The following is a 16,357-nucleotide window of genomic DNA, read 5'->3' as shown; positions in this document are numbered from 1 at the left end:
GAACACATTCTGAGGATGATAATAAATTGTTTATTATTTACATACCAACTTACTAAGCTATATGCTTACTCCGTTTTCTTTCCCTTGTCTTGTAGTGTCACCAAGCTAGCTCGGGGTACAAAGATCGTCGGAGATCCATCCACACTATCAACACTCTTTTGGTATTTTGAAAGCAATATTATGAATTATGGCATGTAAGAGGACTTGATTTTTTTTATGTGTCATAATTGATTTGGCCTAAAATGTTGGCCTATGTTATTTGATAGTTCATTTTGTATAAGGCCATTGATGTTGGCTATTATTGGTTAAGTTGTACGTTTATGATAATGCCATGTGGTGTGTTGATAAATTTGGTATAAGTGTGTAAATGTTTGGATGGAAAAAGGCTTGGTAAATAGCCTAACTTTCATCCACACGGCTAGCCATATGGCGATGTGCTCAGGGCGTGTGCCCTTGTTTTTCAAGAAATTTTTCAAAGTTTTCAAAAGTTCTCTGTTTGGTCCCAAACCATTTTCAAAGTATGTATTGGGTCTCGTAAGCCCATATTAGGGACTTTATGATGAAATATGAAAAGTTTTAATTTGGATGAAATTTCATGACTCGATTTTGTATGATTGGTTATGTTTAAGTCCGGTAATGCCTCGTACCCTGTCCCGGCGTCTGACATGGGTAAGGGGTGTTACACTTTTTTACACTTTTATATTAGTAATTTTATTATTACTATTAGAGTCAGCTACACCATTAATCACTAAACTATGGGTAAGTTTTCATTTTGATCATATAACAAAAAAAGTTACAAATTGGTGATTGAACTATTTGAAAGTTTTCATTTAAGTCACTGAACTATTCAAAAAAAATATTTAAGTCATTGGGTTGAGTTTTAAAGAAAATGTTCCACTAGTGAGCTCTAAGTGATGATTCGACGATTGGTATGATAAATCAGTACCCATTGACGAGTAAAAGAACACAACTTAGATCCAAGTCGATTTGACGTCAGTGTCGACGATCGGAGAAAAAGTTGTTTGAATTTTGATTCCCAGATTTGTGGTATCCAAAGTTGTTTCATGAAAAAACCTGAACTGTAGAAGAGAATGGGAATTTTTTTTTTCGATTGGTGTGGACAAAACGAATAAAGAAAGCCATATAATATCGATTTTAACAACCCAATGACTTAAATGAAAACTTTAGAATAGTTCAGTGACTAAATTGAATTTTTTTTGTTAAGTAACCAAAACGAAAATTTACCTATAATTTAGTGACTAATGATGTAGTTTACCATTACTATTATTATAATTATCATTAGATATTAAATGTAGGAACATGTTTCTGAAGGTGCCCATATTATACAATTTACCTATAATTTAGTGACTAATGATGTAGTTTACCATTACTATTATTATAATTATCATATTTGTTCTTTTTGACAAACTACCAATAGTTCTTCCCCAACCCATAAATAAGAGAATAATGTGCTTCAGTGCACTCAAACTCACATCCTTCTGCATTGGCAGCAATGCCATGCCCATTGAGTTAAGACTCAATCGGCATATTATACAAAAATTAATATTATGTTAATTATGCTAATTATAAAATTCCCTAATTCAACTTCTTATTTTGCATATTTGTACTGAATTTAATATTTAACCATTAAAAATTAATTACTGAATTTTGTAATATTTTTTTATTAATTTTTAACTGTAATATTTTAATTCGACGTTTTGTCCTTATATGAACTAAATAAAATAATTATCTCATTGGAAACAATTAAATTTTGTTACACATACTTCTTTTCATTTTATTCTTATTTCAACATAAATTAAATTCTACAAATTACATCAATTTTATAATTATGGTCAGTGATGTAATCGAATTATTATAATTATAATATATAAAATTATGTTAACATCATATATTTATCAATATATAAATTATAATAATTTATCATAATTTAATGAAAATTAAGATTATAAAATATTAAATGAACTAAACTTGTTAATAGTTTTTTATAACAAAGATAATTTAGTACATTATACTTCTAAATAATCTTACATTCCGTCAACCGAATACCTGAATCTTACATGTCAGTCAAATAAATCAAATAAGGTAATGGAACATATCAAACATTCCACCCCGTAATCTTTTATTACGAAACATAACCTTACATTCCTTGAACCAAATGCACTCTTAATGATATGTAAATTTAAACCTTAAACATATAGCTAATTTTATAATAGATTATGACATATACAATTACATTATATAATTAGTGATTTTATATGACTTTTCTGTTTGGAATTTTAGATTGAAGTTTATGTTTGAATACTTAGTTATTTGAGATTGTTATGAAATTTTTAATTTGTTTAGAATTCTTACGTGTTCGATTTTGTGAAGTTGTTAGGTTTAATTTGTTTAGATTGTTATTAACAACTTTTATTAATTTATTGTTAATTACAAATAAAATTAATTCCAAATTTAATTTAGATTTAGATTTAAATAATAACTGAAAATCCAAAATAAGAAACAAGAAAAACAAAATATCATAGCAGTGTAACAATCAATTGATAGGAGAAAGGGAGGAGCATTAAGGCAGATGAAGATGCGACGGTAGACTAAAATTATCACCATTAAGTATAAAAAGGAGTAGAAGAAGCCAAATCTCACCCCACTACATTTACGAGATCAACCCCCTTCCTTTCTTGCGAAACCTAATAAATATAATTATTTAGAAATTGAAACCTTCCATATCTCTTTACAACATTTCTCTATTTTCCTTTAAACTTTTTTTTTAATGATGTCTTAATTGAAGGAGAAAAAGCAAGATTGAAAGTTTTATAAGAGCAAAATTATATTATCTGAACGAGGGAAGGCAAATAAAAGAGAAGAAAGAGGATGAAATTAACCTCCTCTGTTCTTGTATTTATTGTGCCTCCTCTCAGATCTTAGTTTCTTCTAACATTTGCTACTTGCGTCTCTTTTCATTGGTGCGTTCTTTTATCTTTCTTGCTGATGAATCTGGAAATGGGTTTTCCAATAAACTTTTACAATTATATCAGATTTTTGATTGATTGTCCAAATGGGTTTTTTTTTCTTTTCATTTTTGAATTTCAAGTGATATTAAATTATGGGGTTGGTCGGTTGATTGTTGTTGAATGATCTGTTGTTTCTAAATTTTGAATTAGAAAGGAAGTTATCATGTGTTTCGGTTATACTTTTGTTGTTAAAATAAAATGCGTTCAAATGCATCTTCATTATTGCATTTGGACTACTATAGTCAATAAAAGGCAACATTTTGATTCGTTATTATCAAATTTATTCTCCAAGGAAGAACATTTTTATATTGTTTTTTTGCTTGGTCTATTACTGTTTTTATCTCCTTGAAATTTTTATGTCTTGCATTGGATCCAGTGATAGATTTGACCCTTTTTTATGTTAAAGTTTATATTTGATTTGAAAATGTAGATAGTTTAGATTTTATATTGATGGAACTAGTTTTTCATGAATGTAGAGAAAGATGTCTGAAAATGGTAAACTATTTATCGGTGGGATATCTTGGGACACCAATGAACAGCGTCTCAAAGAGTATTTCGATAGTTATGGTGAAGTGGTAGAGGCAGTGATCATGAAGGATCGGACCACAGGGCGTGCTCGTGGTTTTGGTTTCGTTGTTTTCGCCGACCCAGCTGTTTCTGATAGAGTCATCAAGGAGAAACACAACATTGATGGCAGGATGGTAAGTTGTTGATCTTTAAGCACACATTTTTAGATCATTTTTTTTATGTACTATGTTTATCATTTATGCTATTAGGTTATTGAAGCAACAGATGAAATCTAAATTCCTTATTGAAATTATGATCCTGATATTCTAATTGCAGGAATTTATATTATTCTAGTTCCCTGTCTAGCTAAATTTCAAATTTGGGCCAAGAGTAACCTTGCTTCCTGTTATATATCATTTTCCTTGCAATGATAGTATTAGTTATGGTTGTAATTCTTCATTTAGTATAATTACTTATATTGAGCTAAAAGAGTTTATTGTGTTTAAGTTTTATTTTCATTATTGAGTTAATTATGTTATGCTCAGGTTGAGGCAAAGAAGGCAGTTCCTAGGGATGAGCAAAACATTATGAGTAGAAGCACTAGCAGCATCCATGGTTCTCTAGGTCCAGGCCGGGCAAGAAAGATTTTTGTTGGAGGTTTAGCATCAACTGTCACAGAGAGTGACTTTAAAAAGTATTTTGATCAGTTTGGAAATATAACAGATGTAGTGGTGATGTATGATCATAACACCCAAAGGCCTAGGGGTTTTGGATTCATTTCTTATGATTCAGAAGAAGCAGTGGACCAAGTGTTGCTAAAAAAATTCCATGAACTGAACGGTAAAATGGTTGAGGTCAAAAGAGCAGTTCCCAAAGAATTATCACCTGTTTCTAGTCGTAGTTCCCTTGGTGGATTTAACTATGGTATGAATAGTGTCAACAGCTTTCTTAATGGCTATGCTCAAGGATTTACTCCAAGCAATGTTGGAGGTTATGGACTTGGGATGGATGGTAGATTCAGTCCAATTGCTAGTGGTCGAAGCGGGTTTCCTCCTTTTGGTTCTGGTTATGGAATGGGCATGAACTTTGAGCCAGGGTTGAACCCAAATTTTGGAAATAGTGCAAATTTTAGTAGTAATATGAGCTATGGACGAGGATTAAGTCCTTACTATATTGGAAATACAAGTAGATTCGCTAGTCCTATTGGGTATGATGGAAGAAGTGGAGGTAACACTTCCTTTTTCAGCTCAATGACCCGTAATCTTTTAGGAAATGGGGGGATCAATTATAACACAAATGTTGTTAGTTCAAGTGCATGTATGGGATCTGGAAGCGGGAGTATAGGAGGAAGTGTCTTTGGGAACAGGATTAATTGGGGTTCTTCTGGAAGTCCCAGTCATGGTGGAGGGATTGATGTTTCTAGCAATAGTCTGAATTTCGGCTACGGAAGTGGTTATAATAGATTTGGACTGGAAACAGCAGGGTATGGAAGAAATAGTGGGACCAATCTAGTGGCGACATCATCATATGCAGCATCAAATGGTGGCTATGATGGAGCCTTTGTGGACCTGTATAGTGGAGCTTCAGTTTATGGGGATACTGCTTGGAGATCATCAATGTTTGAGCGAGATGGTTTTCATTCCTTTGGGTATGGACTTGGTAGTGCCACTTCTGATGTTTTGGGCAAAAGTTCTCCTACTTATGTCGGGGGTTATAGCGTTAGTAAGAGACAAGAAAATAGAGGTAAGACTTGTCACTTAGCATCCTATGTTCATTCTTTAAACGATTTTAGATTGAAGAATTTGCCATAATTTTTTCGAAGAATTATCAATGATGTTCATAAGAATTTAGTGGCACAATCTTTTTGAGTGTTGTAGAAGCATAATAGAAAGAACCTTGAAAACTTTAATATGGGGGCTCTGTTAAATATCTTTATTGGGCCTAAGTCTTAAATGTAGCTAAACATTCTTCTTAGTAATATCATCTTCCATGTTTTAATGCTGTATGATGTGCTTGCTAGGTTTAGAAGAACTAAATCAATTATTGATGACGACTTTTGAACATAATCACCATATGATTCATTTATTAATGAATGAAGTTTTTTTATATGTAACATGTATATACATATGACAGTTTTTCTGCATCTCTGAAATAGGTTAGATAATTCGGTAATTTTAAAAAAATAATTGTTTAAACTGTAGTGAAAATATACTTATCGTTGAGTACTATATATGTTGCTTTTTGTTAGCCCAACGTTCTGTACCATATATTGCTCAACTTGAACCACCCAACTTTGATTCTATGGTTAACATCTCCATTGAACTCCTCTTCTTTCTGAACTATCATCCCCAGTTACTTAAGGCACTGTATTGGTATCACTTGACTACCAAGTTGGATCACATATTGTTGTACTTATTCCTTCTTTTACTAAAATGCTTGTCGTATACTCAGTTTTTTATCAGCACAATCTAACCCCAATCCCCACCCCACAAAAAAAAAAAAAAAGCTTCTATTGTGTCTCAGTGATGTCAAGGTTGTATCTCACTTTAGAGCTTTCTAGGATAGGCTTCTTCAGACAAGCAAATCTTTTTACATTTTAGTGAGCCTTCTGCTGCAATGCAGGTGCCAAAAAAAAGTATGAGTGCAATCCAGGTTTAGCATTGTATTTCTGATATGGTATGGAGATCTTTGACTAGATTTGAGACCCCATAATTTGCTTGTGGAGGCTCTTTTGTCATCATTAATATCATGATTGTTTTTTAATTTTGGATCTTTAAAGCATGATAGTTACTAATAAGAGAGCGAAGCACATTATATATTTGTTCTCAAAAAAGCATTAGTTTGTATGCAACCAATGGAGTAGATCACTATTACAGAAATACCTTTAATTGCTATTATCTCTATGTACATATAAATGTGGTGCAATTGCTAATTTATGCCTCAGCTTGGCACCTAATGTGCTTAGGTTGCACCTCAATGATACCATACAAGTGTCTTCTCTTTCTTTTCCCCCCAAAAAAGTTAGAAGGTGCGTAAGAGGATGCCTTAGTGAAGTTATGTTTCCTCTCATTTAAGTCGAATTTGTTTATAGACCATACTTTAATTAATATTGAAGGATACCACATTTCAGGTAGTCATTTAGCTAGAATAAAAAGTGTATAACTTTGCTAATGTAGTTTATTAGAAATAGAGATGCCCTGTCAAAGTGTAGCACGAGGGATTCTGCAGATAAGTTATCCATTGCTTCCACTTCATTAAGGCATCAACTTTGTGATGGAATTGGGTTTACAAGCAATTACTACCCATTGTTACTTAAAAGAAAGCTCAAAAATACTTTGTTCTTTGAAATATGCATTTGTTTCATTTAAGGTGAATCCTTTTCCATTACCTTGTGATTATGGTCCCAGCACTTTGAAGATGCAAGAGAGGCACTATAAAAATATTAAACGCGTCTATTATTATCCTTTTATACTTCAGCTTATATGCGAAATAATACATGACAACTTGCATTTGCACCTTTGCACCTCGTATTGTGGTGGATACCAGTATTTGGATTTACATTTACATCTCTGTTGTGAAGCTTATATCAGGTTTGCAAAAAGTAAGGTCATTGATCTGCAAGAAAACTTAAACAAATGAGAAATAATATTAGTAGAAGTAGAAGATTGATATTTGAATATGTTGTTCCTGGCATGATTGGGAAGAAAAAGAGCCTCACTGCAAACCGTACTTGGCCAGCAGTGGGATATTGTAAAGTGAAGCTATAAGCAGCAATTGGAATTTTGGGTTTCAGAAGTATTTAACTCCTGCATCTCATCCAAGTATTCGATTTAGAAGAAGGAAAAAGGAAAGGAAAGCAACATTGTTTGACATTTAGGCTTTGCTTCATATCCAAGATGGAAAGGAGTGAAGATGAAAAACTTGTTAATCAAATGGTCAAGATTCATAACCACTTTCCTACTTTGTAGCTTAACCATTAGATTAACAAATTTTCCATACTTCTTTCCATTCTTCATACCAAGCGGAGCTACAAATCTTAAAATAAAGAGAAAAAGAGACTTTCATTCTTTGGTCATCTAGGGGAAGAAACTACTTAAGAATCTTATATAGGGATTGAATCGAGTAGATTATTGTCCAAGTGGCTGTTTAACAGTCCTGGCTGTCAATTCTTAAGTTCTTTTATAATTTTATTTGCTTTGACAAGCAAAATTCCTTTTAAGAATGCTAAAAGGATTCCATGTCCTGGGGCAAGCATGGTGTCCTAGTTCATAGTCTGTATTATCTATTTATTGTAATCTTTTCTGCCTTACGCTGATTGATTTGGTTGGCTGCTAATGCAATAAAGTAGTTGATACCAGTTTGATGTGTATCATATCAATGAAAATCACTAACTGGCAACTTCTGTTATTTTCAACTTTTCATTGTAAACAAGCCATGTTTTTCAAAAAAAAAATTTAAAACATGTTTTGTGATGTACATTCTCAAACTTTGTTATAGATTCGGTATTCAGAATTTGCTTTTTACACTTCATTTTGCTTTTCTTTTGGTTCAGGAGTTGCTACCTAGAACATTGTTTTGGTTATCAAAAGAATTATAGGAGAAGATAATCTTGTGAAGCAGATGATCTATGAATTATGCCTATTTCCTTTGTATTAAAAGAAAGTTGGTTATCTCAAGCTAATCGAAGTGCCTATTAAGGGATCTACAAGGGATTTTGTGTTGAGGCTTGAGTTTTGAGTTACCTTTATAAGGGTTCTTTTTTCTATTTTTCCTTTTTCTGGGTATTTTAGTAAGATGTAAAGATACAGACAGAAATGCTAAAGCATCTCATGCGAAGCAAGGAGATAGGCTTTTCTTTCTCTCCCTAAATTTCTTATCCTATAATGTGGCTCTAGCTAAGTTGTGGGTTATCTTCAGGTATGGTTCTTGTTGATTTAGGGCTCCTTTAAATCAAGTTACTATATATGCTAATTCTTACTCCATTGAAACTTTTTCTGCAATAGGTTGAAATACTAAAATGGATTATTCGATCAGACATGTTTTTGGTTTTCAATACTCTTCAGACGAAATAAACAAAGCCATATGGTATTTGATATGATTTCTGCATAATGCTATCAGTTTGGATCTACAAATACAATGCTGTGAAACATCACATTGCATTGCTTGAGCTTTTTATAATATGAGGATATGCACGTACATGTTCTTATGTTTATGATATTAAATCTAATCATGTGAAGTTGCATAATGGACTTTGTTTGCGTGCAATAGTCATTAATCAGAAATTTAGAATGAGGCGATTGGAGCCGCATTATCATGTGATCAAGTCTTGGAGGCTTGCTGGCATTCCTTGTTTTGATCCCATTTTCTTTTTATTTAATTTTTCATTTACGATGCTGTTCGAATGCTTTGTCTGGTCTAAAACTAGAAATCATATTACGATGGGTTTGTCTGATATAAATATGTTTATGTTTTCTAAAGTTGTATGCTTATGTCTAAAATTTTTCAAATATGGCAATTGACCTCAAGTATCGATTACAAGAGTTTTTAAGAAAAATGGAGGGTTTACAAAAGTTAGAGATTATTACCATGTATTTGATAAGGAAAGTTTAAATCTAGTTTGATGACTATATTATGCAAAAACTTGATGTAGTTTGATCTGAGCTTATAAAAGAGTTATGATTTTTGATAGGACATGTTTGGATATTATAAAAGAATTTAATAAATTATTTCAGAAGGTTATGGTGGAGTACCAAGAAAATTTTGAATGAAGTTATATATAAGCTACATGTTGAAGAGTTACAATCACTACGTTGAGTAAAAGAGCAAATTATTATACCAGAAAATCACACTAGGCTTAATTTTTAAGAAGATTGGAGGAGTCACAAATAATCTCACTTAAAACTCAAGTTCCTAAATAGAATGTTCCTACAATTTAATTTAATAGCACAATATGTCATCATATTGTCCCTATAAGATATCTACAATTGTACCTACAAAATATTGAAAGATAAATAAAACAAGGAAGAACATTAGAAATTTAATGAGGTTCAACAAATTGTGCATATGTCCTCTGACACTACCAAAAAAATGTCAAATTCTAGGATGATCAAAAGGTGAAGAAACCACCTCTATTTATAGTAATACAAACACTCCTTACCCTTGTATTTTTTAAATGTAGGATTGTAGTATTTCAACACACTATTAGTTACATAGTCAGATATATTTTAAAAACCTAAAGGTCAATATACCCCTCCCAAAAGTTATGACCACAACCCTTCTTAACTAGTGTAGTTGAGACTTGAAACCCAATAAACTTCCACAGTTTTTTAATATATACAATTGAATAACTTAACAATGAAAAAAATTGGAAGAGTTATTAAATTAGCTTACTAATGCCTTTTGGCCTTATTGATGCCCCTACTGCATTTCAATCTTTAATGAAAGTTTTTCTTTTATTTGTATTATTGAGGTGGGAGAAAAAGTCTATTTGAAGATCCAACCTTACAAGCAAACTACACTAGCTTTTAAGAAACAGCTTAAGCTTTCTTTCAAGTGTTTTGCCCTTATTCTATAATTACCAAAGTGGGGTCAATAATTTATAAGCTCAAATTACCAAATACTGCTAAAATCCATAATGTGTTTTATGTTATCTCCTAAAAAAGAAAAGAAAAGAAAAAGCTCTAAAGAGGTTGCTGATGATGGACAACCCCTTGTGTACCTAGTTGTCATATTGGACAAGAGAATAACTAAAAGGGGAAACAATGTAGGACAATCCAAGACCATAACAATGAACCAAGGAGCTAGGCAAAGGGGATTACTACTCAAATTCACATGCATCAAGAGACAAATTATTGAAGAATGAAGGATCCAACTGGAATGTTGAGCTGGCATAATACAAAGTAGCTGTATAGGAAATTTGTTAAGCTTAGGTCATAGTTGTTGATTATTGGTTTATGTAATTTGTAGTTATAGACCTCACTATTTATGCATGACTATATGTGAAAATAAGCTTTATGAAATGAAATTATTAATGGAAAAACTCTTTACCTTTTTTCCTCTTTCCTTCTCTGGTCTCATATCATCTTCTTTCTTCCATAACAATAACTGGATTTTTTTTTCAGCAGCAATACAAAGCTAAAATTCAATTAAAACAATGAGCAATTGATCACTTATATCAACAAAATGAAGTCCTATCTCTATTACAATGAAGGACCATGAAACAATAAAAAATCCAGATTAAGAAAAGTAAGGTTGGAGTGATCTCACCAAGTTCTTGAAACTTTTAAGGAGAATTTGTTGGTTTAAGGGGGAAAAAAGGGAAAAACATTAATGAAGGTGAAATTTTGGAAGAGAATTTTTTCAACTCAAGCTTTTTTTAACATGAGTTAGTTCTTTTCAAAAACACTACAAAACTAACAATGGCATTTTGGTTTGACTTGAGTTTTTAGAATTTTTAACTAATCACTTTAGAATTAGCATATTTGTATTTTATTAGAAGACTTGCTTTGTTCTTTTAATGATATTCTTAGAATCACCTACTAACATCAAATGTCAAGATGGCCGAGTTGGTCTAAGGCGCTAGTTTCAGGTACTAGTCCGAAAGGGCATGGGTTCGAATCCCATTCTTGACAATAATAAAATTTTACACTTTTTTATCATATTAGAAACGGGGCTTCCAATTCTTTATCATATTGATGCTTGCTGAATAGTGTTGGGCCAAACTAAATAGTCAGACTTGGAGCAAGTGTTTGAAGAGCCCGCAACTGCCAATCCTAATCCCAAAGTTCCAACCACAATGAATGGGATCCCTGTTTCAAACAAACACCCATATGAAACCATGTTAATGTCGGGTGCAATTAGCAGTTAAACCCCCCACAAAACGACAGTAGCCATACCGGAGCTGGAAAGTGAAAAAAGCCTCTTGGTTTTTGCTTTTCAGGGGTCTCTCAACCCAGCAGCAGCCATGGGAGTGAGCTTGGAAGGACAGAAGGTGATAATGGTACCATACATGGAAGCACATGTCCCAAAGTACCACCTCTGGATGCAAGACCCTGCTCTCCTTCAAGCCACCGGATCAGAGCCCCTCTCCCTCCAACAGGAATACGATATGCAGCTCTCCTGGAACCAAGACCCTCTCAGTTCTTCTCTCTCTCTTTCACTTCCTTTTCTGATTGTTTATACCAATTTCTCAATCGGGTTTTCTTCTTTTTTCTTTAATTTAATGATTAAGCTTGGTTTTCAACAGAGAAAACTTTCATTATTTTGGATAAGGAGATGGTCGGGGAAAAGTTTGTTCATGTAAATCCTCATGTGGAAGGTCACCTCATCTACTACCTTTTTCTTAATTGCACAGAATTTAGTGAAACCCTTTGATTTCTTCAGCGTATTGTTTTGGACTGATATGGAGTTGATGGTAAACGATGATCCAGCCATGGTCGGGGATGTGAATATCTACATGAATGATTTGGATGACCCTCAATTAGCAGAGGTTGAAATTATGATAGCTGAACCAAAAAGGTACTTGCTTTGCACTTCTTCACAATCAACAAAATCTATTTCTTAACTGACATCGCTCTCTTTCCTTCATACTTGTGTAATCATTTTGAATCATCAACATGAATTTTCTTGCACTTGATTTCTTTTCTTTCTAAGAATTTGTTGGGTTTGTTGCTTTTCTCTTTTTTTTTCTTTTCATTCTGTTTAATCATTTATGAGCAAGAGTGCTGTGGAAATTGAGTAATGGTTTAATGTAAATAGTACTTATACACCATCCTATACAACATATGATAATGAATAGCGACTGTAATTGCCTTATTCATAGGTTTGTTGTCATTGTGTGTGTACATCAATTGTGTCCCTTTATGTTCTTGGTAGACTCCAGCACTCAGTTTTCATAAGATGTTTGCATTGAATGCTTAGATACTTGATGATTCGATAATACAACTCTTGTGAGGAGAAAAGAATAATGAAATGATGGATGCTGACAAATTGGCAAATAATTTACATGTATCTCAGATGAAGAAGTTAACTGGCAATTTGGATTCTCATTTCTTGCTGTTATGTGTCATGGCACATATATACTTTCCTTACTTGTTCAGATGTACTCTCCTTTAAGTGGCTTGGTCATTCTGATATTTGTGTCTGGCTTGGTTTCGATATTTCAAGTTGAGTGTTATTCTAGTCACATTTTTTAGGATAAAGTTCTGGTCCTGACGACCTTGTTTTTGCTGTGATAAAATCTACTAGGAAAACAAAACAAAGTATCAAAACTGTAAAGTTGATCTAGATACTGTTTTTAAAATATTCCCTTTTAATCTTTTCTCTTATTTTTCATGCTAGAATAGCCGTGGTAAGGGCCTTGGGAAAGAGTCTGTCCTGATGATGATGGCCTATGCAGTTCAAAACTTCAGAATCCATGTCTTCCGTGCTAAAATTGGAGCATCAAATGGGTCATCTCTTAGTTTGTTTCGGAAATTGGTCTCTGTTTTGCTCTCTTCCCTTACACACACATACTTGCATTCATGTTCTTAAAAAGCTTATTTTTCTTGTTCCTACTTTCGAGACATTCATGCAAAGGCATTTGAAGGATTAATGTCCAGGCTTTTGCATGGAGGTTAAGAGATACAATACAGTAGATGCATGAATGCTTACTTGTCTTATTCTTGTTCTTGACATGCCATTACGGTTGTAGGGCTTCAAGGAGACTTCTTATAGCGAAATATTCAAGGAGGTGAGATTTTCCTTTTGCCATCAAAAGTGTTCAGGGCACACCCATCCCTGGTTTCTTATGACATAGTAGTTGCTGAGTCTGATAGTGGGTGGTCTCTTAAGTTCCCTTTTTGTTTTGTTTTGTTTTGTTTTGTTTTGTTCATGCCTGACCGGTAGGTAACATTGGAATTGGCGGTGACGGAGCAAAAGCAAGAGGAGCTTCTGCAGTTGTTGGGCAGTGTAGTTACACATGCATAGCCTCCGGGAGGCCATAATTTATTTTCCCCTAAAACTTATTAACTGTCATCATACATGTATCTATGAGTTGTAGAAACTAGAATTGTAGATGATTCCCTGTTTTCGGAGAAGAGTTTTGATGTTTATGATGATGAACAATGCTGGAAACTTACATTTGCAATAATGATAAACAATGATGAATTGCTTTAACATTAACTGATTAATGACAATCCACGAGGATTTTGCCTCTCTTTAGTATAATGTCTGAATATATAAAATATGGTCCGAGTTCGATTAGTTAGATTAAATCCTTATATTTTTCGTACATTTGAAATTTAGTCACTTTATTTGTATTTAATAAAATGTAATCTTTCTTCTTTTTTTTTCATTTAAAATGCAAGTCTAATTTGTTAACTTTATTAATATCCTTCTTTCAAATCGGAATAAATATTTTTGTTTCAAATATCATATCAAATAAGATTTGAATTTTAAATTCTAAAAATATAAGGACTAATTCATAAAATAAAAATAGTGGGATTAAATTATAAATGTACAAAAAATATAGACTTGAAGCTTATTTTAACCTTATTATTTTTACATATATTATCCTCAACATTCACATTGGATTGGATCTACATCTGTTCAAAAATGAGGTAAGAACGTTAACTTGTAATTGAAGTATGTTGAATAGTATTAAGATATATTAGTTAGTTATTAGTTGGTATATTTGTAACTATTTCAGTTTGTCTGTTAGGTATGTAGCTATTAGTTTGCAGTTGTGTAACTATTTTTCAGTTAATTAGTGGATGAGCTAAGAAGATGAATTAGGCTTCTTATTAGTATTGTTCAAGCTTAGCTAATGCACTAGAATTCTTGTATAAATTCCATAGCTCGGTCCTTTGGATTATTAGAACTGATGAAATAAAATAAGTAGTCCCATTTTTGTTTCTTTGCTGTTGTTTTGGTGAGTTTGAATATCGTATCAAAGCTAGTTGATTTGCAGTCGTGAAAGGTTGTTGTTTGCTGTTAAGTTGTGTGCATTTTAGGTTTTAGGTGTGGGTTTTCTATGACTCCAGAAATTAAGGTCAGTTCAAGGAATAATGTTAGTCAATAACATCCTTCTTCAAATGCTGGTGAACAAGTGAATTTTCAAGTGAGTTTCATTTTCTTTTATGGTTGCTCAAAGAGTTCAACAACTTCCTAAACATGAAATTGTTAAACTTAGTGAAAGTAATTTTCATCTTTGGGAGCATCAAATAACGTTGATTCTTCAAGGATCTGATTTACAAGGATATGTTTTGGAACCATTACTATTCCCCCTCTGTTTATAGTTGATAAAGATGATAAATTAGTTGATAATCCTGATTTTCTGGTGTATAGACAAGAGAAACTGTTGGCATCATGGTTATTGTCTACAGTATGTGATGATGTGTTATCTTATCTAACTAGTGCTAATACTAGTTTTGATGTGTGGACAACTACTGAGAAAATGTTTGTTACCAGGTCAAATACCGAGATTTCAAGTTTAAGGCATATGTTGCATTCTTAGAAAAAAGGTCAATTGACCATTAAAGAATATCTGTCCAAGGTTAAATGTATGTATTTGTGATATTTTGAATACAACAGGAAGTCTTGTTTCTGAACATGAATTGGTGAGTGTCATTCTTGCAGGGATCTTAGTTAAGTATGAATCAGTTCGTGTTGTTGCCCCAGCTACCAGCGTTTCTCTTGATCTTCTTGTTGAGACGCTAATTGATTGTGAGTCAAGACAGTTTAAGTTTGTGTCTAGTGTTCCTATGCAAGCTTATGTGGTTCAACAACAGAAAAGTGATGGCGTGGTTCAGTCAAAGAATTCTGAATCAAGTAATGGTTATAACAGGGGTTATAATCAAGGAAACCGTCAACAATCTATAGGTGGTTTCTAAGGTGGCAGATGTTACTATTGCGGTAGAGGTCGTGGAGGTCGTTTTCCTCATAATCGACCCTCAATGTCAACTATGTGGAAAGATTGGACACTTAGTGCAAAAATGTCACTATCGTTCTGATCATACATTCTCTGGTTTTTCTGATATGAATCAAGGGATGCAAATGAGTGTGAATTATCATAATTTTACTGATCAGGGTCAATCATCATAGTTTCTATCACACTTTCCTTCGAATTATGTTCCAGTTTCACAGTTCCATCAGTTATGGTATTCAAAGGGTGGCTTCAGTCTCAGTATTATGGTGAGGGAATGCAAGGTTGTGGGTTTCAGCTTCCCAGTCAAGTGAATGTTTCTACTCCTATAAGACTGAATTTGCAGTTTCCAAAATGTGTTAAGACTCAGATAGGATTAGGTTGTTTTCCTCAGCCAGGTGTCTCACAGCCAGGCTGCAATTTTGTTTTTGTTTCTAGTAATGGTGGTTACAAGATATGGTATCTAGATTCAAGGGCCACTAATCATATTACAAATGACATTTCAAATCTCAACAGTGTTGTTGAATGCACAGGTACTAATAAGCTTTTTATGGGTAATAGTGCTTGTGTTCCTGTTTCTCATTTAGAGTCCTCTTCTTTTATCTCTGGTAATAGACTTACATATAAAAAATGTTCTACATGTTCCACGTGTTTGAAAAAACTTCTTGTCTGTTGCTCAATTTGCCAAGGATAATGATGTTTGTTTCGACTTTCATCCATTTTATTGCTTTGTGAAGGAGTACAAACATGGACTGTTTTTCTAATGGGCCACATTCATGAAGAGTTGTATTATTTTGATTTTTTAGCATACAAAGGATGTTTCAACTGATTCTTTTGGTGGTTTTTTAAAATTTTAATTTTCCGTTATGCAAGAAAATTATTTTCAAACTGGAATTTTTTTCAATACGTGATTAGGACT

The 16,357-nt window shown here is 33.0% G+C and overlaps 2 protein-coding genes and 1 non-coding gene across 3 annotated transcripts; all 3 read left to right on the top strand.

The window, feature by feature from the left end:
- Positions 1-2,709: 2,709 nt before the first annotated feature.
- LOC105799871 (heterogeneous nuclear ribonucleoprotein 1) lies at positions 2,710-5,541 on the top strand. Its single transcript, XM_012630664.2, has 3 exons — positions 2,710-2,981; positions 3,506-3,730; positions 4,082-5,541. The coding sequence occupies exons 2-3, from the start codon at positions 3,512-3,514 to the stop codon at positions 5,345-5,347; spliced, it is 1,485 nt and encodes a 494-aa protein (XP_012486118.1). The 5' UTR covers positions 2,710-2,981; positions 3,506-3,511; the 3' UTR covers positions 5,348-5,541.
- Positions 5,542-11,086: 5,545 nt separating this feature from the next.
- Positions 11,087-11,167, top strand: TRNAL-CAG (transfer RNA leucine (anticodon CAG)). The gene has a single exon. It is a non-coding gene; the product is annotated as a tRNA-Leu (tRNA).
- A 111-nt stretch (positions 11,168-11,278) lies between these two features.
- LOC105799896 (uncharacterized) lies at positions 11,279-13,691 on the top strand. Its single transcript, XM_012630713.2, has 6 exons — positions 11,279-11,674; positions 11,782-11,853; positions 11,966-12,053; positions 12,881-13,013; positions 13,228-13,266; positions 13,422-13,691. Exons 1-6 carry the CDS (start codon positions 11,500-11,502, stop codon positions 13,500-13,502), a joined length of 588 nt encoding a protein of 195 aa, XP_012486167.1. The 5' UTR covers positions 11,279-11,499; the 3' UTR covers positions 13,503-13,691.
- Positions 13,692-16,357: the final 2,666 nt, after the last annotated feature.

The sequence above is a fragment of the Gossypium raimondii genome, chromosome 7, assembly GCF_025698545.1.
Source record: "Gossypium raimondii isolate GPD5lz chromosome 7, ASM2569854v1, whole genome shotgun sequence".
Lineage (NCBI taxonomy): Eukaryota > Viridiplantae > Streptophyta > Magnoliopsida > Malvales > Malvaceae > Gossypium > Gossypium raimondii.
The sequence above is the reverse complement of the archived record's forward strand: the minus strand, read 5'-3'. Positions and strand labels throughout refer to the sequence as shown.